This window comes from Sphaerodactylus townsendi, linkage group LG08, assembly GCF_021028975.2.
Source record: "Sphaerodactylus townsendi isolate TG3544 linkage group LG08, MPM_Stown_v2.3, whole genome shotgun sequence".
In the NCBI taxonomy this organism is placed as follows: Eukaryota; Metazoa; Chordata; class Lepidosauria; order Squamata; family Sphaerodactylidae; genus Sphaerodactylus; species Sphaerodactylus townsendi.
This window is the reverse complement of record NC_059432.1, coordinates 82,805,844-82,832,470: the sequence shown is the minus strand read 5'-3', so window position 1 is coordinate 82,832,470 and position 26,627 is coordinate 82,805,844. Positions and strand designations below refer to the sequence as shown.

Below are 26,627 nucleotides of genomic sequence, written 5' to 3'. Positions count from 1 at the left end.
TACTATTGCCCACCATCTGTTCTAATCCTAAACATCCTAAGGGAAAGGAGTGCCACACCTTGGATATCCATAGGACTTTAAAGAGAGATATCAAGGCTACATTTAGGAAATCTGATGCCTTAGTTGTCTCCTATGGACCAAACTGGCTGGGATGTAACGCTTCCAATAGTTCCGTAGCCTGAAGGATTAAGCTCGGCATTCATATGGCTTACAGTAGCCAGAGTTCTCCATACACTCGTCAGTTGAATTCTTTACCCACCAAAATGGATGAGGTCAAATCTTCTCAAGACTCTGAAAAAAAGACCCAAGAATTCTTCTCAAGACTCTGAAAAAAATGGGAAATGAAAGGCTTCTGGGGTCAGGAATGATGCCTCCAGGGGCTCCAGGGTTTCAACAGAGAGAGCCACGTAAGTGTCCATCACCCTTTGTGGTGCGTTGGAAGATTTCTCACACAGGCTGATTAGCCATTAAGGATAAATCCTCCAACTCAGAAGCATCTGGTTCTGGGAGTGATTATATGAAGGGTAAACCTGGATTTGAAGAGGACAGCTACAAGCTGCAGAAGTAGCAGTCTTCCAGGACCCCTCTAAGGACATGAGGGTGAGTCAGCAGACTCCTTGCATCCTGGGACAAGCTCTGGGCATACAGCCATTGTGAATGCCAGCTGCGTTGAGCCTTCTGCCAAAAAGACTCCTTTGCCACCATTAAAAAAACACTATCATTTTGGGATTGGCTAACGTGCCTGCTGTTCATGGAAGAGAGGAGCCTTTTATCACATTTTGTTAACTTTCCTTATCAAGCCTTAATGTTGTTGTGAACTTGCTTTTTAGTGGGGGAGGTAAGCAGAAATATTTTTAAAACATTTTAAAAGTTGATGACTTTTGGGGTCTTACATGTATTTCATGCACAGTGCACCTCAGTATTCTAGGTGGGTCCATTGGCTGGCAGGGCTTTCTGATTCCACTTGCTCCTTTTCTTTTTTGGCACCATATCTTAATGTAACCCACACAGTGTAAATCAAAGTAAAATCGTCTTGCTTAGTAATCTTTCCTCTTTCCCTTTACTGTTTCTCACCTAACAGAACATTTTGCATTCAGAGTATCAAGAAGTCGTGTCATTTGCTTTGTTAGCCCGTAGGTCATTGGAGGGTGGGGGCAGATGCAATCTCTTCCTTGGGCCCACCTCACATTCGTTCTGGGCAGCCCCCCCCCTCCCCCCGCGGTTTGTAACAGGAAGGAGGGAAAACTCCCTCGCCGACGCTTAACCAGCAGGCAAATTGTGGCCGTGCACAGTGTTGTTCACAATAGTTCCAGTTGGGGGAAGAACTCCCCAATCAGGGTTTGACGCAGACTCGGGCGCTCTAAGCCTGAGCTGCTACTCTATGGCTTTCTGAGGTTCCCGCCGGAAGGAAGTGTCTTGGTGGTGAGGGGTGGTTGTTTTGGAGCTGGAGTAGGCGGCTGGAGGGAACAGACGGCGGCAGCGATGGGGGTGCCCAAATTCTACCGGTGGATCTCGGAGCGGTACCCCTGCCTCAGCCAGGTGCTGAAGGAGCATCAGGTGAGCGTGCCCGGGGGATTCTTCCGTCCCTCTCCACTTTCTGGTTATATCTGGAGGGGCTGCTTGCATTGTGTATCGTCCCCGGCATTTCTGCCCGCACTGTGCATCGTCCTCGGCATTTTCTTTCTCCCACCGTGGCTGGTCGAGGGGCCCGGTCCGTTTGCTAAGACGCGGCTGCCACCCCGCGCTTGGGAGACTCTACCTGGGTGCATCCGAGGCAGGGGGGAACGACTTTCCTTGTGCAATACCAAGCCGTTCCTTGCGTGTGTGATTGACCCAGTTTCGGCGAAGACGCACATTCAGGCTGGCATTTCTGGATAGCATATTTATAACGATTGCTGTGCTGAATGACTCTGAGGCCCCTTCCGCACACGCAGAATAATGTACTTTCAGCACACTTTCACAATTGTTTGCAAGTGGATTTTGCTATTCCACACAGCGGCAAAGTGCATTATTCTGCATGTGCGGAAGGGGCTTGAGGTTCGCAGGTAGAAGCAGGTCCTTTTATCTCCCCTTGGCTGGACTGTGCGTTCAGGTCCTTCGTAGCTGGGTGATCTGCGAGAAAAGTGAGGAGGTAATTTTGAGAGGAAAAGAGCACTGCCATCCTCGCCTTCTGTCATTCCTGTGCTGCTAATTGCAGATTCTGGTGGTTGCATTTATTTTAAAACAGTAGCAGCAAAATGTTGATATAAAGTTACCTGGGTCTCTTGTGTAACGTTGTAATTTGACTTTAATATGCAGAGAGCTTATAAACTAGCAGAAATGGATAAACGTGTTCATATTGGCAACGGTCTAAATATGTTTTCGTTTATTTTTCCAAAACAAGAGTCCCCTTGTAGCTGAATAAAAGTTCTGCTTTCTTTTCTTCTAACAAAATACATTTATTTTGCATCTCTCTGTTTTCTGTTCAACTTGCAAACACACCAGTTATACAAGAGATCCAGGTTTTGTAGGTAAGTGGAAGGTAGAGGAAGTAGATGAAAAAGACTTTCTAATTCCTTAACTTGGGGGTTTAAGTACTTCTTTTCAGCACAGTTTTAAGTGGTCTATCCATGGATCTGAAGTGACAACAGCAGCTAAATGCTCACTAGCAGGAGTTGCCCAATTTTTATACGGCAAGGGCAACCAATCTGTCCCAGCTCTGGCCCAGGTTTTTAAAGCCAAAATAACCCCACAAATTTTGTATGGGATCCCAGTCTAGATTCAGGCATTTAAAACAAGTAGAGCAAATTCAAGAATTATTTCTGCGCAAAATACTCAAGAGTTCCAAACTTATGCAACACAATGCCAAGAATCAAGGCTATTTCCTCTAGAAATGAAAGCCTGAGTCCAATCAATTAAATACTGTCTAAAGTTGCACTTCAGATCTGATCCTTCTAGCCTACTATTTCACATGCTGTTTTGACATTTACAAGGGCCAGGGCCTTTTCAGCCCTGGTCTGTACCTGGTGGAATAAGCTCCCCAGTGAGATCAGGGCCCTGCAGGACTTGAATTAGTTCCATAGGGCCTGTAAGATGGAGTTTTTCCACCAGGCATTCCCATCTAGCCAGCCAGCCTGACCTCACTATTGTTGGTCTCCCATGGGTGCAGTAAAAGAGGGGGATTTTTTGCCATCTGTGGTTGGTTTTGCTGTCTTAATCGCTGTACTGTTGTTATTTATTACTGTGTATGGATTCTGTGTTGTTGCCGCTCTGAGCCCTGCTGGTGAGGATGGAATATAAACAAACAAACAAACAAACTCACCTCTCAGAATGATCCAAATGAATACAATTCAAGATCAGCAAAACTGGCATAGTTTTGTAGTCTTTGGCATCCTGCGAGAACTTCATTCTGCAAGAAATTAAGAAAAGATTAGGAGATCATGAATGTCAAACTGTGCTGCCTACAAATGTGAGAGTGTATTCTCCAAGAACTCTGGGAATTCATGCCCCTTACAGATCAGGGCCAAATATTTCATCATTCCACTAACACAGCAGCAACTAAGAGCTTTCATCTTAACAACTTTTCTTATTTGGTTACTGATGGAAGATACAGGAAAATCTCCTTCCACAGAAGAATAAGGGGGTACAATCTTAGGGAAATAGGTTTCCAAGGGGTACAGGGGTTAAAAAAGGTTTGATTCAAGTGATTCTCCAAATGGTTGTTTAGATGATTTGAAACAAATTGTGGGCTTGCTCACTCCTTCTTCTGTTCTGTTTCTGTTTCCCTTTCAGTTTCTTATTCTTGGCAACAGTTAATATTTTAATCTGTAACTGTGCTATTAACATGCTAATTTAATCTGTTAACTGTGGTTAGTGCTTTTGCTACAAACCAGAATAGCATGTCCTGGTTTGAAGTCTGTTTCTGATACTTGGTAGTCAGGGAAGTGCTACATGTAATGAGCCACAGGATTACTGTATGGCTCGCACACCGTCCTGTCAAACTCACATGTATAATAAAGTGAGATATGTATTTATGATAAATATATAACGATAACATTTTAAATCACCAGAATACTGATGTGCGTGTTGAGTTGTCTCTCCCCACAACTGTTAAACCTTTGTGTATCTGGACTGATGGAAGGAGTTTCTGTCTCTGCGTTCACTGTCTCCCCTCAGCATGAGTCACAATAGCTCAGGCAACAGAGAATGCCCAGGTTCCTGGATGAGAGCAAGTGGACTAATCAGAAAGGCAAATAACATAAGTGTGCTGTGGCCAGCTTGCTTTACTTCCATCCCTAGCATGAGACCCCTGAATCTCAGTGAGGCTCACAGTTTACTGGTCTTCCAGTTCCTCCAGTGGCAACTATTTCAGGGCAGGAACTACTGCCAACCTCAAGCTGTACTGTAAACCATGAGCTTTGCCTTCCTTTCCAAAACATTGGGTGGGTGCTGTGTTGGGAAGTGGTCCTCAGAAGAGCCATATGTGGCTTGTTGTGAGTGTATTACTGTTCCAAGTAAATAAATTCTGTTGACAGAGCACTGGTGGTGGTAATGACTGCATTTCACAATCAGTGTGATAATAGTTAAACATCAAACTGGTAAGCTATAAATACCAACAACTGTAGAAAAGGAACACAAAGGTATAAAGTCTGACACTGCTTCAGCAAGGCGAGGCCATCCATTTCTGTTGCCCCTTGACGGTGCTCTGTAGTCCAGACTATAGTATGTTGTGGTTTGTCAACTTTGGTTATAGAAAGATATTCAAGTTGTACTCAGCTGGAAATGGTCAAACAGTCATTTCCCATTCTAACATAAGACAGAATCCAAACCATCCCAATAAACTTCTGGGGTTAGTGAGGTACTGTAAGTACCCAACAAAGGTCTAGTGTTTCTGGTTGCACTAGAGAAAAGCGGGGTGGGGGTGGCGGCAATAGAACATGTTGCAGGACACTTACTTTTTCTTGATCCTCTGCAACACGGGGTCCATGTCAGACATGGTTTTTTTGCATATGTTTCTAATCTGCTATCCACCTTGGCTATGATGAGGGCAGAAAGATGAGGTATATATTTTGTAAATAAAGATGGTTGTCAATTACTGAAACTACACAAATGGAAGGGAGGAGGAAGTGTGTTACGTTTGGATTTTGCTTGCTAAGACATGTCCATAATTTTCTGCTTTGCTTACTTAGAAGGATGGGTATGAGCTATAAATGCTAATTATGTTACTTGTTTCGTTGGAACAAAATTCAGACTCCTTTTAGCCACTGTGTTTATTATAAGTCACTTTGAGATAGAAGTTTAAGCAGGTACTTATAGTGAGGATTTAGGTCATATAAATTATGGAAATAATGAAGGTCTTACGTGCACTATGATAGCATCAGAAACTTGTCTCACTTATTACATTTACAGGGTTGCTTCTGAAAAGATGAGAATTACAATCAGTAATACTTATGGGTGTGTTTAGTAATACCTGAGGGAGAAATATGCTATTTTCCGAAACTTTTCTTGTGTCTTCAGCCCTGTCATCACCAGCTGTTCTGAACACCCATAGTTAGTAGGTAAAAGAAACCACCGTAACATTTATTTGGTTGTACTTTTATCTCATTTTGCTTTTTATCCCTAAGCACTCAAAACCAGAGCTTTTTTGCAAGTTGTAAGCAGGTCATTTTTTAAAATAACTTGCAAGATGGCTGTTAACAATAGGACATTTTGGAGGACGTTGATTCATAGGGTCACCATGACTTAACACACACACTAGTAAAGAACAGATCAGTTTCTTTGGAAACCGGGAACACAACCCCGGTTTATTTCTTTACAATTGTTTTGGCCAAGAATAAAAATAGAATGTAGCAATAAGGCAGTCATGCCAAACAGACTATCGAATACAATATTGAACTAGAGACCAACAGGTGTTATAATGAATTGGTGTGATTGTGAATTGTAGAAGATGTAATTCTTGCTTGACATACTAATAACTGTTTATGGACTTTACATTATTAATGGTGGTAAATGTATTTGTTAGATTCCAGAATTTGACAACTTGTACCTGGACATGAATGGCATAATTCATCAGTGTTCACACCCTAATGATGATGATGTCCACTTCAGAATCTCTGAAGACAAGATCTTTGCTGATATATTTCACTATGTGGAAGTGCTGTTTCGTATTATTAAACCAAGAAAGGTTTTCTTCATGGCAGTTGATGGAGTGGCTCCAAGAGCAAAAATGAACCAGCAACGTGGCAGGCGCTTTAGGTGTGTGCATTTTTTGAAGCTTGTTTCACTGGGCTTCTCGGCCTCATTGGTTGGCATCTGTGAAAATTACATTGAGATGAGATACGGTTTATCATTTTGTTTCTTGAAAATTGCTCCTCAGACCTTTACGTTACTAATTTGGTTGTACTGCTGACTTTCAAATACTCGTTTCACTTTTTTCTTTAGGGTTTTTAACATTTGTGCAGTCTAAATTCTTGTACATTTTTCCTCGCTTATTGTGTTAAAGCTTTACAATATTGTATAGTTTAGAGGTTCTTTATGTATGTAGAAACATATTTGCTGAAAATTCCATGTATGTGTTAAAATGTACAGTTTAAGGGCAGGAATTCAAAGAAAGAAACCTGAGAACAAACCATTGATTTCAATAGAAGTAAAAGCATGCTTAACTTTTTTTAAAAAAAATTGATAAATAAAGCTTTCTGGCTTTACTAGAATTGTAATTAAATATTGTGTATATTTTTAATTATCATTTGCTATTAAGGAGCCAATAGTTTACATATTTTTTATTTTACATTGATAGCTTACAGCAATATATAGTTTTTAAAAAGTGCTAACTGTGTATCAATAAACCCAGGTACAAAGCTTATCTGGATTCATTAGGTCTCTTTAAGGTTGCCAGCTCAAGGCTGAGAAATACCTGGAGCTTTGAAGGGTGAAACATGAGGAGGATGGGGTTTGGGAAAGGGAAGGACTTCAGTGCAGTTTAATGCCATAGAGTCCACATACCAGAGCAGCCATTTTATCCAGGTGAACTGTTTTCCCTTGCTTAGAGATCAGATGGAGTAACAAGAGAACTTTAGCAAACACCTAGAAATTGGCAACCCTTAGGGTTTAAGCAAGCTATTGTCTTCAAACCTTATTTCACCTCAACCTCATCCATATGTTGTGAGGATTATTAACAATGTTTGTGAAGTGATTTGAATGCTTTAAAGTACTAAATAAAAGCTAAACTGTGATGATGTCACAGGTCAGCAAAGGAGGCAGAGGACAAAATTAAAAAGGCATTGGAAAAAGGAGAAATTCTTCCCACAGAAGCCAGATTTGATTCCAATTGCATTACACCAGGTAGGGAAAATTTGCTTTGTTATTACTTTCACATACCAATGTAAAAAATGTCTTCTTTCTTTTGCAAATCATAAGAATCTGGTAACTCATTTGACATCAAAGGATATTACTTTCAAATCTTTAGATATTTAGGAGATTACTTTCAAGTCTTCAGAGTTCTTACGTAGAACTCACTGTGACTGCTTTGGAATGCAGCAGAGCTCTCAAAGTCATTGTTATGAGACTGCCCTTTTAAATTTCATCAGCAGTTCACACCAGCAGAGTTTCAGGATTTAGTTTGGGCAGTGATTATCTAGGCAGTTCTGGAAACAAAGTGGACATGCATAAGACCAGATTTACATGAGCAAACACATTCTAAACGTTTTTGTCCCCAAGGTATCCTCAATTATTAATATAGCATGCCAGCTGATACGGTTGAGCACTAAATGTATAGATTTTTTTCCAGGTTACAGACTCATTAAGATTTAAATAATAGAACAGATTTGCACAATAAAGTATATTAAACAAGGAAAATAATATAAGAAAACCACATCACTACCTACCATCCCTGCAAAGTCTGTCTAAGATAAAGGTAGTCCCCTACGCAAGCACCAAGTCATTACTAACTCATGAGGTGACATCACATCACAATGTCTACTTTTTTAACCACTTTATTAATATACGGTTTAAAAATACAATGTCAGTACTTTACATTTGCATTTTAACAAATGATCTGCCCTAAATACAAAAACTTCCCACTTCTTCACAAAGCAGGATTAATCTCTTCTCTGTGTCCTCATTTACTTGCTTTCATCATACTAAAATACTTATAATTGTATTCTATTTCTACTACAGTTGAGTCTACACACTGCTTTTAATGAATAAAGCCTACAGTTAGCAAATCTTTTTTTACATTTCATCTGGTAGGAGATAAAAGGGTTCCAGGTTTTAAGATACTAAGCACATGTTTACTAAGCAGACTATGTTTATGGGGTGGTTTGCCGTTGCCTTTTCTGGTTATCTACACTTTACCTCCAGCAAGCTGGGCACTCAAGTTTTACTGGCCTCAGAAGGATGGAAGTGAGTCAGCCTTGAGCCATCTACCTGAAACTGATTTCCATCAAGATCGAATTCAGGTTGTGATCTTTGACTGCAGTGCTGCAGCTTAATGCTCTGCATCATGGGGCTCTTAAAGCCTGTTTAAATAACAGTAACTGCTCTGTTTCTCCTACACTTCCTTCCAGCATGCACACACTTTCCTTAGCTACTATCCTAAACAAGTTTTTTCAGGTCCTATTTTTCTGGCAGTGCTCACTCCACTTCTTCATTTGTCCAACAGACTCTGACTGTTAGGCCGTTTCTGCACAGCGGCAGGAAACGACTCTCCACCAGCATAATTCATGCTGGTGGATGCACAAGACCGTTCGCACGAGGCTGCTGCAACTCACAGAGGTGGCTCCACATGGATCTGCTCATGGGTCGTCTCGTTCACCTACCTCTCCTCCCTGCACATCTCTGGACTGCTGGAGGGACATGCCCATGCTGCCCTCTGGGGGACGGTGGGCAGCGTGGGTGTGACCCTCCAGCCGTCCAGAGCTGTACAGGGAGGAGAGGTAGGTGAACAGTAAACTGGAGGGTCCAAAAGCGGCACCCTCACACCAGTGTGCTTCGCACCGCACTGGCGGGAAGAAGCTGCTTTTGAAAAACCTTGCTCAGGGAGCGAGTTTTAAAAGCGGCATCTTCGCACCACTTGGGGGGGCGAACAACGCCCCAGGGACCGTGTTTTTACCATCCCCAGGTCGCTGTTTTCTGCCCGTGTAGAAACAGCCACACTATTAAAGAAGTCTTTTGACTTCTTATCGATCATGCTGCTGTCTATCCCATGGAAGCCTTCTTCTATCCCATCTTATTCTATCCTATCCTATCCCGTCTTATTCTATCTACCCTATCCTATCCTTCTATTCCATCTTCTTCTATCCCATCTACAAACTCTGCTGTACTTCTGCTTCAACAGATCCAATCCTGAATTACTGTGTGTCCCTTACATTTGCTATAAATATTTCCATGACTGAATTTTTTACAAAAATCATGTTTTGAGATTTTCATGTATTAAAGCGTAACTCTGAGATTTCTGTTACCAGGGACTGAGTTCATGGCCAGATTGCATGAACATCTGAAGTATTTTGTAAACATGAAGATTTCTACAGACAAATCTTGGCAAGGAGTAATTGTCTACTTATCAGGACATGAGGTTACTTTTTATATTAATAGAGGTTTCTTACAATTAATATTTAACAAAGCAGAATTTTAAAATTTGTTTTACTTTTCATTCAGACTCCAGGAGAAGGAGAGCATAAAATTATGGAATTTATTAGATCAGAAAAAGCAAAGCCTGACCATGACCCAAATACAAGACACTGTCTGTATGGTTTAGATGCTGACTTGGTATGTTTATTTCAAATTTTATTGATTGTTTTTTTTGGGAAGGAATGATATATTTGGGAATAAATGATATATAGATACACATGCACACACACCCACACACACGGGTGTGTGTGGGTGTGTGTATGCACAAAAAAATTATTTATTGGATTTATATCCTTCCCTATACACTGAAAAAGTGCATGCATATACATATTAAGATTTCAGTCTCAGGAATACAGTATTTTAGAAGCCATGTGTTGAGCTGAGTGAGTGCTGCTTAATTGAAGTAAGAAGGCATAGTAACACCCATTGACTTCAGTATGGACCAGCATTTGAACCAGGATTTTTTGTACTGCTGTAAAGAACTTAGATTTTAAAGCTGGCAAAAAAAAGTTATTGAGACAGTTGAGTTCAAAAGTTTATTTCAGAATACTTGTTTCAACAGATTATGCTTGGACTAACAAGCCATGAGCCGAATTTCTCCCTTTTAAGAGAAGAGGTCAGATTTGGTGGCAAAAAGTCACAAAGGTAATTAGTTGTAAAAACTATTGATTCAGTCCATGTAAAATGTTAAACCAAAATGCCATTCATAAGTGTTAATATTCAATACTGGATGATTTAATATTTACTGTTTTACCAGTTCTTCTCCTTGACAATTTACAGAGTATGTGCTCCTGAAGAAACAACTTTTCATCTTTTGCATTTGTCACTAATGAGAGAATATATTGAGTATGAATTTTCACCAGTTAAGGTAAGTATGAGTGGTCTGCAGGCAAAATTGTTAAATGGTTTACATATGACACTGATATTAATAAATTACATTCTTGCTCCATTTAACAGGACAAGCTCTCATTTAAATATGAAGTTGAAAGCATAATAGATGATTGGATCTTAATGGGCTTTCTTGTTGGAAATGATTTTATACCTCATCTACCTCATTTGCATATTAACCATGATGCACTGCCATTACTTTATAGAACATACATGGCTGTATTGCCTGAACTTGACGGTAAGCTGCCTGCCTTATGTTATTATTTTCATGTTGTATGTTGTAGCAAGCTGTCATAGGTATTAGAGAGTGACAGAATGGAAAAGATGGTAGTGGACTCCATCTTAGGTGTGTTGTTGTGTGTTCTCATTGGGAAACTCCTGCTTCTTTTCAACATTTTGTCTGTTCTGGGCACTGTTTATTTATTCCAATGAACTGTGAATGGAATAAATTCATGAAATGTGTCTACTCTTTTCCACTACAATCTCCTGTACCTCTCAAAAAGTTGCTTCTGAGAATTGGAAAATTCTTAGTAACAGGGTGGGCTGTGACATGGGGAGTTGCTAAAAGAAAGATTAGCAGAAATTGCACTTGTGCAACATGTTGCTCTGCTTAGGGAAATACTCACGTGATATGGGAGAGTCCTCCTCTCTCAGGAACAACTTTGGGGGGATTTAGGGCCACAGAGAGAGGGGGGGAAAGGATCATTTTCTTGAATGGAATTTATTTTTACAGTTCATTGGATCCAAAATCATGTGAATCTCTGTAGGTATATTACTAATCATTACAGCACGGTAGCACAGTGGTCAAAAGAGTTGGGATAAAACTGCGATGTAAATTTCCACTCTCTTGTGACGATCACTGGGTCACTTTGAGTCAGCTATTACATTTCATCCGAATTTACTTCATATGATGGTGAAGATGAAATTAAGTGGTGGAGCAGGGGATGGAAGCGAACCTCGTAAATCATGCTACTGTCATTGCAGCCTGAGAGGAATAATAGGGTAAAAATAAATAAGATGTTCTTCTTCAATAGGTTACATTAATGAAAATGGGCACCTCAACTTACCACGTTTTGAAAAGTACCTGGCAAAACTGTCAGATGTAAGTACATTTTGTGTGTACTTTACAAAGCCTTAGTCTTGTATAATATGGTGGCCATTCAGTATTTGGCCTCCTATGTGTGTTCAGCTTGCACGTTCTTTCTTGGGTTCTGAGAATTTCAATTTTCATTTTAAAAAAGTAGATTTCTACCTATTAAGTAGACAAACGTGACTGACCACTTGAGGGTAGTACGATTGGGAGTCTAAGGGCTGTCTTCCATATTTTGAATTGGCAAGCATACTGCAGGTGAATGCAGCATATTCTGAATGTGAAGTTTCAGAGATTATGTGTTGCCACAGTTTAAAATGTTGGAAAAATACATAGGACACAGATCCAAGCATTGGGTGACTTGCCTGTGAACCAGTGGAATCCTTTCCCAACCCGTGTTCTGGGGGTGAACCTGAAATGGCAAACCAGTGGACCCACGTGGATGTATGCTTCTGCATAGTTCCCTTGTCCCCTAAGAGTGGAGCCAGACAACAGCCCCTGACCTGGGCATGCCCCCCTCCCCACAGAACCTTAAGAGGATCCCTGCCTCCCCGCCACTTGTGGATCTGGCCCAATGCCTGAAACCATCCTAAAGCTGTGACAAAATTAAAGCAACACAGGACACTGTGCCAAATAGCATGCAACCGAGAGAGGGATGTCTGAATCCGACTGAGCAGCTGGCCCCAGTAGCATGGCCTGATGATGTGGAGTAGTGGATCAGAATGGAGACTGTGCTCCTCAGGTCCTCTCTGTCCTGCCCCCCTGCGGCTGATCCAGACCGCCAGTGAATGGCAGGTTCTTCAGGAAACTTGCCACTCAGACAGCTTCTAGGTGCCAGAGTGATTCCCCTGCATGCTTCAAGACACAGCAGTGAATTTGTGACTGTCAGTTGCAAAGCTACCAGGGAGTGGGGTGTGTGTGCCACGCATCGGGCGCACGGCTTTGGGTCACGTGGGGGTGGAAAATTCCCCCTCCCCCCCACAGCGCTCCCCCCCACCCGTGGCACTTCCCCCAAATACTTACTTTAGCAACCCGAGCAGGCTGGAGAACAGGCCTGCCTGTTCTGGTGGGAACCACATTTCCCAGGGTCTCCTGGGAAATATAGTTCCCACACCGGCAGGCCTGTTTCTCCAGCCTACTCAGGTTGCTAAAGTAAGTGTGGGGAAGTGTCGTGGCATGGGTAATCTTCTTTCCCCCCCACTTACTTTAGCAAACCGAGCAGGCTGGAGAACAAGCTTGCCTGTCACCTTCCAGGCTGCAAAGGACCTGGTGGGAATTACATTTCCCAGGAGCCCCTGGGAAATGTAGTTCCCACCAGAACAGGCAGGCCTGTTCTTCAGCCTGCTCAGTTTTGCTAAAGTAAGTGTGTGTGGGGGAAGCCCACCGGGGGGAGGGGGGCACCGCAGGGTGGGTGGGACGCGTAAAAGCCAGAGTGGCCCAGCTATGTCTCTGGTGACTGTCATTTGTCGAATCCAACTCAGTGGCCTTTTCATAATATTGTACAATGGTTATGGCCTGTCTTGCATATTCTTTGGTTATTTTAGCAAATGTTCTATATAATTTCATTTTTTATCTTCATTAACAGTTTGATCGTGAACATTTCAGTGAAATCTTTGTAGATCTCAAGTGGTTTGAAAGCAAAGTGGGCAATAAATATCTGAATGAGGCTGCTGGCATTGCAGCTGAAGAATCAAAAAAGCAAAAGAAACAGGAGGTTAGTAGTTGAAATGTCTTTAATTGTTGTATGGAAAAGAATCACTTAGTAGAGAATTAAAAGTGCAAAATTAGTTTTTGGTGCTTTGTGGAAACATCTTTATAGTCTTTTAATAGGTCCATTGAGCCATTTGGCATGTATCCGTGAAGTGTATTCAACAAACAGTTAACTAGGATTTGGATTGTAGACTTCAACAAAAGTTTAAAGAAACAGAACTGAACTAAAGGATAAGTGTTAACATGACACATGGGCCAGTCCAGGGAGGAGGGCAGTACATAGCGGCTGAGGATGGTGACCAGTGGCATAGTCCTGCCACCACCAGCAGGGGTTCAGGTCGTGCAGAAAGGGTGAAAACAGAAAATGTTCTGCTGCCCAGAAACCCTATTGAAGTGACACAATTATGACACACTTTTTCGTGTCGTAACTCTTCTACACGGCGTGGGGAGCGTTGCCAGTCTGAAAGCCCTTAGGATGCTGCCTGCAGTCAGCTCTGCCTCTGAAAATGCCCCCAGACTGCCCCCACCCCACGAGATTTTGCACCCCACGGATGCTGTCACAGCCCAAACTTCCCAGTTCAGGCACTGCTACACGGAGCCCACCCTTTATGTATTTGCCCACCTCGCTGGTGTATTTGCGAGGTAGACACCCATATTGGTGCAACCCTCCACTGATGGATTCAGCCCCACCTGCCTCTAGATTGGGCTGTAAATGATGCAGAATTATACAGTGGAATCTAAACCACAGCAAACTATACACTGTAGTACGTACCACAGTCCCCAATAATTTATCCAAGTTACTTTGTGAAACCTTTTGTACAGTGCTATCCTATTGCTTATGTAGAAAAGCCCGCTTGAATAAGTCAGTTCTGTGTAGTTTGTGAAAAAGCAGGAGAACTGCAGTATGTTGAGGAGAACGTGTCAGGACTGCCCTAGGGAGGAAGGCTTGAGCTTAGGACATGCGGGAGTCCCATGGCAACGTATCTTGTTCATCACTTCTTATTGGAGGCCAGAGGAACAAATGATAGGGTTAGGGTGGTGAACCTATGACATGCGTGCCAGAGGTGGCACTCAGAGCCCTCTTTGTGGGCACACGTGCCATCGCCCTAGTTTGGGCAATTGGCAGTGGCATAGCATCAAGGGAGTGAGGGGTGCACAACAATATGGGTGCATGCCCCTACAAAGGCATGGCAAGTGCATTCCAGGGGTGTGACGGGGTGTGGGCAGAGGCGCAGGGCGCACGCATGCCCTGGACGCAATTTTCCCTTGCTCCGCCCCTGGCACTCAGTCTCTAAAAGGTTCGCCATCACTGTGATAGGGAAGCAGTCAAAGTGTTTTTAGTATTCAGACTTTCTGATCTTCACGGTAGTTACTGGGGCAGGTTCACTCACTGTTCTCTGTAACTAGCAGTGCAATCCTAAACAGAATTATACTATTCTAAGTCCATTAAAATCAGTGAGCTTATAATGGTGTAATTCTGCTTAGGACTGCACTGGAAGAGATTTTCCCTTGTTTATGGGACTGACTTTGTGTTGCTTCCTCTTTGTCCTCATCTTTGCAGGACGTGAGTTTGAGAAAAGGAGGTACATCTGTCAAATATGATTGGGGTTTGCATAGTTGTCTCTTAAATTTACAGTGAATAGAATTCATAAACAGAGAAGACGTTAATAATTATTCTAATTTTCTCTATCCATTTGTTCAACCCACATCTTTTAAAATTTCATAAAAGTAAGAAGCAAAATGTTGTTCAAGGCAGCATCATATGATTTTCATTTAAGACACCCAATTAAGCTTTTTGTGGAATTTGTTTCTACTATGAATTGTGGTCCAGTTTATCTAAACTCAAACATACATTAAAATGTTTCTTTAAACCTGATGTATTAAGGTTTTCCTGAATTTTGTTAAAATAAAGCTTCGCATAAACAGGTAACTATTGATTTTACACTACTGAAATGTTAGCTTTATACTGTGTTGGTATCGTGTACATATTGCTTTGTTATGAGCTGTAATTGTGTGAAAAGTATGAACTGTAATTTTAACAGGCTCAGGAAAATGCCATGTTCTTGGCTGCTTTAGAGAAAACTGACAATGGGGAAATAGCAACTTCCAAAAGTAAGTCCAGACTACTGTGTAGTGCTTATGCTGTTTAAATTTGTGTATGTAAAATATCTGGGGGAATCTGAAAGTAATTGGTAGACATTATTCATTAAGTGAAGACCATTTAAAATATTAGAAGTTTGAAAAACCCTAAGTTACTAAATACTTGCCATTTATTCACTTTTGAGAGTGCAGTGACTGGCAAATTGATTTAGCATGTTAAATAAGTTGTGTGAATTGGATCAAAGGGAAACAAAATACATTTCATGAGACGATGTTCCTGTGGAAATAGTCATTCATGTACTGAAGAAGCATGTGTTGAGTAGAGAGGGAAAAACTTCCAGCTCAGTATATGCACACAAGTGGCTCTCTGGCTAATAATGTGATGGAGATAATTAATCTGCATGCAGGCACACTAAAAAAAAATAATTTGAATCCAGTGATGCCCATCCACAAAGACGTCTTCTTTGGTAAAGACCTAGTAGGTAGGAGTCACTGTATTGAACCCGCTGTGGATTTGCCTGCATCTTCCACAAACACAGAGGCAAATAGCTATTTGCACTTACTTTAAAAAATCTATATTGGTAGAAGCTTTGAAATAAAACAACAATTGAGTGCTGAACATATATTAAAAACTGTTTGTTTTGTTTTTAATTTTAGCTGTATTAGAAGATGAGCCAGAAGATGATGATTTGTTTGAGACAGAATTTAGGCAATACAAAAGAACATACTATATGACAAAAATGGGTGTAGAAGTAGTTTCAGAGTAAGTATTAACTCTAAAATGTCTTTGTGGCAATACCAGTAAGACTGGTGACATGAGATCCAAGAGAAGCGACCCCTTTTAGTAATTTTGCTGATAAATATTACCAAGTTTTAGATGACATTTTTTTCTCACCTGAGAACATAATTCCTCAGTGGACTTTTAATGTTGGAGATAACTTACTAATACAGCTACTCGATTAGATATAGAGGTGTACAAGAGAAAATACAATATAAAATCTCCATTTCTGTTTCTTTTACAGTGATTTTCTGGCTGATCAGGCTCACTGCTACATCCAGGCAATACAGTGGATATTACACTACTACTATCATGGGGTTCAGTCATGGAGCTGGTAAGATGATGATTATAAGTGAGGGGTCTGAGATGAAGTTTGGGACCAAATGCATTTGGATCATAATTTTTCTCTTTGCTTATGAGAAACCCAATCTCTTGAACTTCTCTTTATTTGACCTCAACTAATATAGTTGTCTTTCAGAATAATCCTGCCTGAATGACATATCTGTTCTGTTAATACATATGTTTTTTCCCTAATAACCTTGCATTAACGGTGTATTCTGAAGATCTAAATAATGTATTTCTTCTACACAGGTACTATCCCTATCATTATGCACCTTATTTATCAGATATCCGCAATATCAGTAAACTGAAGATTCACTTCGATTTAGGAAAACCATTCATGCCATTTGAACAGCTTCTTGCAGTACTTCCAGCAGGTAGTAAAGATCTGCTACCTAAATGCTACCAGGTAAGCTGTAATATTTTAAGAGACCTGTCATTAAGTTCAGTTAATGCTGCCATTCTTTTATGGAGTTGTGAGGGTCCTTTTATTTTGCTATCATGCGTTTTATTTTCTTTATATGGCAATCACTTTCTCAATTAAAATAGTGACTTGTTCAATTTCTGGAATGCTTATAAGGGAGTGAAGCATAATGGAACATTGGGGAGTTCCGGTTCCGGCAGGCAAAGTAGATGCACACTCCCAGCTCATTCACAAGTTTTTTTTAACAACTTATCTGTATTAGCTGTTCCACTAAGCCATTAAGAAAATTTAAGCTGCTGTAACTGCTGTAACCACTCTGTAAATGCTCTGAATTCCTAAAAGCTGAAAGGGGATTGAATAGACTGTGTTTATAAGGAGAAATAATAAATAAAATAATAAATAGACTGTGTATAGGAGAAATAATAAATAAAATAGAATAGTACTGTGTTCTAACCTGTCTGTTGAAAACTGAAATGTGCATTACTTTAGTACAATGTGGTTAGGTCTGAGTTGTTCCTTTTGTATTTTCTAGCATTTGATGATCAGTGAAGAGTCTCCCATTATTGAATATTATCCAACAGAATTTAAAACGGATCTAAATGGAAAGCAACAAGAATGGGAAGCTGTAGTGTTAATTCCATTTATTAATGAGGTGAAATTTTTGATCAGATTTTTAACTAAACTTAGGCAACTGTAAATATATAATCTTGTAAATAGAAATTGGTGCAGTCTTAGAATGTTCTGCTTTTTAAATTCTTGCTGCATAAAGAGTTGTGTTCATTATCAGTAATGCTTATATTCTACTGAGGAATCAATATATACATGACACCTTACCTCTTCTCTGCAAATCTTCATGGATATTCAGAGATCTAGGTAAAATGCTGTCCCCACCCCACCAATACTAATAAACAAAATGCATAGTTCTGTTGTACCTTGGATCTGTTTATTCCTTAACTGCACTCATATTGAAATTGAAAATGAGTTTCAGACACCCTAACTTTTATCATACTGCTTCTGTCATTTTCCCTCCACCACTAAGAAAAGAGGAATAATGTCCAACAGAGAATTTACAATTAAAATAGTTCACCCTGAACATTATTCATTTCCTAGTTCATTCTTGTTGAAGGGGGATGATAAAAGAAGGGGGAGGAAGGGTGAACGTGAGGCACACTCCCAGTCATTTCCAAGGGCAAGGACAATTTTCAGTTGTCATTCAGACAGAACTAATTACACTTGGAGTCTGTACATGTAACACTCCTGATTGTTTCAATCATGGCATGAGACTGGGGGCAGCTGTTTTCACCTTGTGTGCTTTTTCCTTACCACCCTTAATAATGGTTATATTAACCAAAGTATCCTCAACTTGGCAGTGAAAAAAGGGGAAATATGTGATATCACATCTTTTTCCAAATATCCCCCAAGGCTCAAAGATCGTAAGTGTTGGGTCTGCTGAGATTAGTCCCTTTGAAATTAGTGGATCTTAATTTTGAGTGAAATTTATTTCAAACAGTGCCTGAATAGGAAGTCTAGCCCTTCTGTTAGAAGCGGCAACCCAAAAAAGACAGTATTGGAAAATATTTTGTTGTCTTTCTTTAAGTAGAGTTGTCATGATCATTAATGTTCACTGTGTCTGTCAAATGCTTTTGTTAGAGACAATTGCTAGAGGCAATGGAATTTTGCAGTATGTTGTTGACAGAGGAAGAAAGGCAAAGAAATAGGCACAGTGAGTGCTTGATGTGCACGTATGACAAAGATACAGAGTTCCAATACCTATCGCCATGGCCAGAGAAGTTCTCTTCCATAGAAAGGTGTCATACAAGGTAAGACCGCAATAGTTAGATCATTTATACCCTGCCTTTCTCCCCCGTGGAAACACAAAGTGGTTTACTTTGTTCTCATTGCCTTTGTTTTATCCTCACAATAACCCTGTGTGGTAGGTTAGACTGAGAGTATGTTACTGGCCCAAGGTTACCTCGCAAGCTTGCATGGCAAAGAGGGGATTTGAACCTTAGCCTTCCAGATTCTATTCCAGCACTCTTAACTGTTACTCCATGCTGGTTCTTAAGTATTAATTTTCCAAAGTAAAGGGTGCAATCCATTGCTTCACCGACTCTTAATTTCATTAGATGTTGATGGAATTTAACTACCATCAGTTTTTAAAAGCACTTATTCATGCACCAGTGGATCCAGTACAGCATAAATCATAATAATAAGCTGTTCTGAGAAGAATGGGAATCAAGTGTTGTAAGCTGTCATTTCCCTTTATGTTTTCTGAAAGACGGTATTGATTAGTAGAGTTCTTAAATGTCCAGAGAATGCATTCTTCAATACCTAATACCCTTCCTTTCATCTTGTCTGGCAGGTTGCTGTAAGCAAAATAACTGAATGTTTTTCAATGTTTATTCGTTATGAAAGGCACTGAATCCAAACCACTGTGAACACAGCAGATCCCACAGAAGGGGTCTCTGCTGATTGCCTCTTCCCATGGCAGTACAGTCTGCTGCTCCCCGCAGCAGCTCTTTAGGGTTGCTGCCTTGGGAATGATGTGGGTTGTGGGCAAGATGTAGTGGCAGTAGGGGACCTGCAGAAATCTCCTACCTCTTGCCTGCACTCTTGTTTCCATTAGCTCCCGATCTTATGCAAGAGGAGAGCACCGTTTTCCTCTAATTCTGCAGTTTCACATATTTTTGAAGGTTCACTGATCCTCACAGACTTGGGACAGGGCTCAGTAGAGCTCAAAAGATTAAAGGGTCTATTGGTAATGGCTTCTTCCATTTTAGAACAGTGGTTCTCAACCTGGGGGTCGGGACCCCTTTGGGGGTCAAACGACCCTTTCACAGGGGTTGCTTAAGACTCTCCGCATCAGTGTTCTCCATCTGTAAAATGGATAAATGTTAGGGTTGGGGGTCACCACAACATGAGGAACTGTATTAAAGGGTTGCAGCATTAGGAAGGTTGAGAACCACTGTTTTAGAAGCAGTGTTGTGTGTATGGAGGGTATTTCTTGGGGTAGCTCTGCTTGAAGCTTCTTCTGATTCCGTGTTTTTTTCCCCACAGGCATAAAGCTATATCTTTGGACTCCTGGCATGTAGATATATCCCATAATAAAATAACTAAGCTGGATTTAGGGAAGCTGTATTTCTGTGGCTTCCCTACTTTGAAGCACATTAAGCATACGGTAAAATGAAACGTCATATTTATTTTTGTCACAAGTTCATTCTGTGGGCAGCGCTTAGTTTAAGAATTACCTTTATTCCCCTATTTTAGTTCTACCTTAAAAAAAGCGGGGTGCAAGTGTTTCAGCAAAGCAGCCATGGAGAAAATATGCTGTTAGAAATAACAATGGATGAAGATCCAAAGGAACTTGTGAGTATCTAGCTTTTTAAATAATAATACTTTGCACTTGTATTGCATGTTCCATTGTTTACAATTCTTCACATACCATATCTTTGAAATCTTTATAACAATCCTGGAAAGTAGAGAAGTATTGTCCCTATAATGCAAGGCTGAAACAGAGAGGTTTGCCTAACGCTTCTGACTGAGTTCTTGGCAGAAGCAAGGTTAGGAGCAGGAGCACTCTGATGTATAGCTGAACTTCACAGTCACTACACCACAACAGCTGCACTATAGCATTTCAGGAAGTTTTATTTTCCATCCCCCCCCCCCCCCCCCATATTGCCCTACAGGGCTCTTCCATTTGTATCGGAGGGGAACCTCCTGACGATTTCCAGGCCAAGAGATACCTGACCGGCTTTTACGAGAGCCAGGGCTTTTACAGTCCTGGCTCCGGTGTGGTTGAACAAGCTGACAAGCGATGTTAGGACCCTGTGCAAGTTGTGGCAATTTTGCAGGGCCTGCAAGACATAGCTGTTCCACCAGGCCTTTCCATCTAGCCAGCCAGATTGAATTTTATAGATCATCTCTTTCGGTCTCCTGGTGGGGGTGGAAAGGTTCATTAATTGCCATCAGCTTTACTCTAATAGTGTGGGCGCTCAATATTGTATTTAAATTGATTTTAATTGTTTTTATAGTAAGGCTGTATTTTTAAAGTTAGTTGATCGTTAAGTTTTTATGTAGTGACCTGCCCTAAGCCCTGCGGGGAAAGAGCAGGATATCAAACAAACAAACAAACAAAATCTTCATAGAGAAGGGTTGCAATGTGCCATTATGAAGGTTTATTGTCAGTATTACAAAGTCTTATGAAGTCAGTGGAAGGGGAATAAAGGAAAAAGAGTGGGAAAGCAGTTGGATGTTTATAACCATCCGGGCTAGGCTGGCCTACCTTCAAAGGTATTCTTGCTTGGATGAAGACAATGCAACTATCATGTGGCCCTTGTTGAGTTCAAGTAGTTATTAAGGAAATTACAAATCCTGAAAGGGTTATTACCGCCACCATATGATCTATGCACATTTGAGCTCTAATGCTCTTTGGAGCCAATATTGAAGATTTTAAGGCTGAATCTAATCTCTCTATTAATTACTCAGCAGTGACTGACAAATATGTGCAAATCTCCTCTCTACACAACTTACTTTACCCCTAATGTGGCCTCCTGTAGTGCAGGGCAAAATTAATTCATTACTAAAGTGAATATTTAGTATCTACAGAATATTTATCATAGATTAGCTTTGCCACATTGATTAACTCACTTTTCTCCTTTAGAGTGTAGAAAATGTCTCCAGTCTGGTGCTAGGGAAATCAGTCTTTGTTAATTGGCCACACCTGGAAGAAGCAAGGGCTGTTGCTGTATCAGATGGCGAAACAAAGTAAGAGACCACATTATCTCGCATAGTAATTCTTGATATATTCTGTTGAATATTCATGTTTGAATATGACTATGGAAATATTGCTTGTTTGTATGGACGTTCAAAATGTTATTCACCAGCTCTCCTCTTCTGGTGGGAGAAAAGTCAACAATCTTGATGAGAAAGTGGTATAGAGACTTAGCAGGATTATTCTACCTCAAATCATAGGCTCATTCCACACATGCAGAATAATGCACTTTCAAACTGCTTTCAGTGCTCTTTGAAGCTGTGCAGAATGGCAAAATCCACTTGCAAACTGTTGGGAAAGTGGTTTGAAAACGCATTATTTTGCGTGTGCGGAAGGGGCCATAGTGTCTGTATTTTTCTGCAATTTAGTTGTTTTATTGGTAGAGTTAAAAATGCATTTCTGTTTCACCTGCTGTCTTAAGTGCATTAGCCAGACCCTTGTCAGGATAAAGATGATGCCAGATTGGAGAATTCCTCTCTCGTTTCCTGGAGTTTCTTTGTTTTTGAATACTCTAGTTGGGTCCTAGTGCATTGGGGACAGAGCTAGGTAGGCACCAGGACCCAAATGGAACATTCTAGAACAAAAATGATCCAGGAAATGGTGGATGGATTCTCAAATCTGGTATCATCTTTATCCTGAAAAGGGTATATTAAATTCCCAAGAAGTTGGTTAGAAATTTACTTTTGCAAACATAGGTTTATTTTTGTGTTGTATTGTTTATCTGCATACTTTAAGGTTTAATTTGGAAGAGCCACCTGGAACACAGAAACTTTACATGGAAAATGCTGTGCCAGCAACTAAAGTATCTCATGTTGGAGACAAAGAGCGGAGTATATGGATAAAAGAAATCCAGGGGATCTCAGAATAGTAAGACTCTGCAGCTTATCTTTATAGCATGAAAGCTTTTTGTAATACACTGTGAGCCCAATTTGGGAGGGCAGACTCACCTCTAGACCCGTTGCAAGGGGCAACTGTGCTGGCAGAGAGGCCAGATACATGGGCACCCAGGAACTGTGTGGCTCCATGATGCTTGTAGGCTAAAGTCTATGTACTATTAAGGAATACTTGCAGGCGAAAGGTACTAGATGTCTTCAGTACATGTGCAAAGTTCCAGTAGAATTTCAGGCAGAGTAGAAGGCAAAAGCATAGAACAGAAGAGGAAAGTAATTGCTAACAGTGATTGAACTAATTTATTGTTTAGGCTTGCCATAACAGGTGATCATTGATTAACTAGTCATGGCACACTTTGAACAGAATGTTCTAGATTGTGACTGAACCTACCCATCCCTGCTAAAACGAAACCCTCTTTTACATCTCCAAACTAACTAGTTCCAGCCGGTTGAAATTAACGAAGATGACTCCAACTTTCTAACAAGTACAGTGACCTTGAAGAGATAGAATGCTAATTCCCAATTAATGACACCTACTTAAAAAAATATCTTAGCTCATGAGAAAGGCAAAAGGATTTTACTAGGCCTTTAGCAAACAAAATGGATTCTCTCTTGACATACTAAGATAGTAATTCATAATAGCTGCTGTTATAAATAGTTTCTGCATTTTATTGAGTTCTGCTAAACTTACCTAATTACATCTGACCTTGTAATTCCTGTTTTTCATGGCCCTTTAACCCTGCTGTTGCATTTTTTCTTCATAGCATATATATAATAATGTAAAAAATATGCTTACTTAACAACAACTATTGCATGTCTATGACAAAACTGTTTCTCATCTACAAAACTTGGGTTTTTTATCACTGTTAACCAGCATGACTGGTATTCTTGAATCCTGGACATAGTTCCTTTTTTTTGTGTTTATTTGTAATATGGAAGTGCAGGGTTGGAAAGTGTCTTTCTACCTATAGTACCTTGTAAAACTTATTTTACTCTGGTGGTTTTAGAGTATCATCTCTTCAAAATGGGAGTGAATTGTAAAAATTAAGGAGACAGTGTTAATTCATTTTTTCTTTACTTATACACCTTTTAACCTACCATTTCCTCTTTCCATCAGCTACCAGAGAAGAAAAGGTGTAATTATAGATGATACCTCTATAATTGTATATGCGCAGTTACTTACTGGACGTAGATACCAGTTGAATCAAGGTGGCAAAGTATGTTTGGAGAAACAGTGGTCCAAGCAAATTCTGCCTTTTGCATACCAAACAATTGTCAAGGTGAGTTTCACCAATGCTTCATTTTGCCATTCCAGTCTAGATCAGGGGTAGGGAACCTGCGGCTCTCCAGATGTTCAGGAACTACAATTCCCATCAGCCCCTACCAGCATGGCCAATTGGCCATGCTGACAGAGGCTGATGGGAATTGTAGTTCCTGAACATCTGGAGAGCCGCAGGTTCCCTACCCCTGGTCTAGATAATGTCATGTCAGGTAATTCTCAAGGGTGAATTTTTGTAAATTCTTTTATGTTAAAAAAACCTTTTTCTTTAAAAAAAAAAGGTAACTATAGCAGAATACCCTTATAAAACTGAGCTCCGCAAACCTGCCTCCATTCCATCTGTAGCCTTTACTGCTACTAGAGCTCTGTATCCTCTGAGAGAGGAGTCTGGGGAGTATCATTCTAGCTTCAATTTTCACTGCCAGCATCATCCGTACTATGACACGCAGTGAAGGGATATTATCATGTGCCCTTCAGAGGTGGTGATTCAGTAAAATCTTTTAACTTTTTCTTCAGTGAAGGTTTCCCTTTACCAACCCCTCCCCCCCCCCCAGGTTTTTGGTAGCACCAATATAGTCTTCATGCTGGAGCTCAAGCCCCCACTCCACAACCCTTGCCACCATTTCCAAGGTCCATGTGGATTTGGAAAATGGTGGTAGGAAGAGAAGAGCTTCAACAGAAGACTGGATTGCAGTCCAGCATTCAGCTGAAACTCTCCTTGCAGCCGGGAGTGGGGTGGGGGTTTACTCAGTAAAGTTCAGGTGTTAGAAACCCAAAAATTTTGGTTAAAAGGCCAAATAAAGCCAATGTGTTATTCTTAATGGGTATCGGCTTTATTCAGCTTTACCAACATTTTCTGAAGGTAGTTAAACACAAAATTCGAACCTGAAGGTAGTTAAACACAAACCAAAAAGTGCAAAAAAAAATATTCTTACACCTAGTGCCTTTTCTTTCAGTAAGTAGCCTGATGTCATGAATCAGAGCCTGCTATGAAATTTAAGGATCAAAGTCCTGTATCCATATTAAAGTGTATTAAGTGTGTTTGGGAATTGTTCATATCAGCCCTAGAGCTTCAGTTTTAATGGAACTACTAAAAAGTGATATCTTCTTCCATATTAAGCTTTATAATGGACTGGCAGGTTAGGTTCAGCAAATGTAGTCTTGCTTGTTCAGTTTTTCTGTCTCCTACTTCCTGCTGCAACCCTCTGCACCCTAGATGGTGGCATTGAACAACATAAAATGTTGTGTAGCACTGTAGAGGAAAAAGGAATTTGCAGAAATGCTTCCTCCCCATATAGAAACAATGAGTGAAAAGGTATCTTTACTTTTATAGTGGCAGGATGGGATTCAAGCTATTGTACTGTATGATTACACTTCAGGTATACTTTTAATCCTTAATTGAACCTTCTGCTTTTTCCTTGCAGGATATAAAAGCTTTCGATTCCCTCTTCTCTAAGATCAAAACTTTGGATGACCTATTCCCTCTTGGCTGTACCGTCTTCATGCTGGGAACACCTTACTATGGGTGCACAGGAGAAGTTAGTTTTTAATACTCTGAAAAAACTTTCCAATAGATTTTTCTACAAATCAAAAATGACTCATTGTTGACACAGTAACTGCTTTTACTGAACAGACTACCTAGGCTAGATTGGAATACCTAATGGGTCTGAAACTTAGCAATTCCAAGCAATCTATTTGGTGTGGGGGGTTTTAAGTTGGTGACCCCCCCCCCCCCCCCCCCCCCCCGGCCCAAGCTCCCTTCCCTTTTCCCTTGCCCATACTCTAGGCAGCCTATTTTTAAAGGACACGTGGCAAGCTGTGTATACCACGTGGAGCCCTCTGAAAAATACAGTGAGACTCATTTGCTATTAGTACATTGCTCTGGTGGTCATTAGGATGCATCTCATTGATATTTTTCACCTTTTTAAGGTTCAAGATTCAGGTGATGTGATCTCAGAAGGTAGAATTCGTGTTGTTTTCAGTATTCCATGTGAACCACAGCTGGATGCCTTAATCCAAAATCAGCACGTAAGTGGATATATCTCTGCAGAAGCTATATTAGTTAGCCAGGTGCTAGAATAATAGCCAGGTTGGAAACTTTCGTGATATTAGGTGTTGATTTTTCAATTTGAATTAGTTATGATAATATGCTGTTGAAAAGTTGGATGTATTTGGTTTATGTTTTGATTAGTTGCTAACTGCACACTCCTAGTACACACAGGTTTTCTGTCTGTTTTGAAGACTCTGCATAAAAATTATGCAAATGTGTGGGTGATATGATCCTTGCAGGTTAGAAGAATAATACAAGCAGAGAATGCTCTGTGCTCTGTTCACTTCTTTTCAGAAACTTCTTGATTTTCCACAGTTCAAATTGCCAAATCAGGAATACAAGAAATCTCACTGCTACTCAAACGTAATGATAGCTTATGCAATGTCTTTATTGTGATAACTGATAGGTTAGGATAGCAAAATTTATTGCTGATGGTTATTTGTGTTTTGTTTCTTCCTTTCAAGACCTAAGTAGCAAAAGATAAAAGACGTTCCTGGTCACTGTCAGACAGAAGCGATTTGGCTTCAAGAAAGACTTCTTACCTTTTTCAGTTATACAATTTTTTTGTTGCAGAAATATTCTGTGAAGTACAATCCTGGATATGTTTTGGCTTCTCGTCTTGGTGTAAGTGGCTATCTTGTGTCTAGATTTACAGGAAGCATTTTTATTGGACGAGGATCCAAGAAAAAGTAAGTTTTGTGT

The 26,627-nt window shown here is 40.5% G+C and overlaps 1 protein-coding gene across 1 annotated transcript; it reads left to right on the top strand.

Moving 5' to 3' along the window:
- Positions 1-1,419: 1,419 nt before the first annotated feature.
- Positions 1,420-26,618, top strand: LOC125437698 (5'-3' exoribonuclease 1-like). Its single transcript, XM_048505548.1, has 24 exons — positions 1,420-1,557; positions 6,002-6,234; positions 7,223-7,320; positions 9,441-9,550; positions 9,634-9,744; positions 10,169-10,251; positions 10,387-10,474; positions 10,564-10,732; positions 11,529-11,596; positions 13,170-13,298; positions 15,337-15,406; positions 16,052-16,157; positions 16,417-16,506; positions 16,764-16,920; positions 17,468-17,587; positions 18,586-18,755; positions 19,993-20,113; positions 20,203-20,301; positions 21,596-21,699; positions 22,442-22,573; positions 23,714-23,876; positions 25,300-25,413; positions 25,805-25,903; positions 26,499-26,618. Exons 1-24 carry the CDS (start codon positions 1,483-1,485, stop codon positions 26,616-26,618), a joined length of 2,829 nt encoding a protein of 942 aa, XP_048361505.1. The 5' UTR covers positions 1,420-1,482.
- The last annotated feature ends 9 nt before the right edge of the window (positions 26,619-26,627 follow it).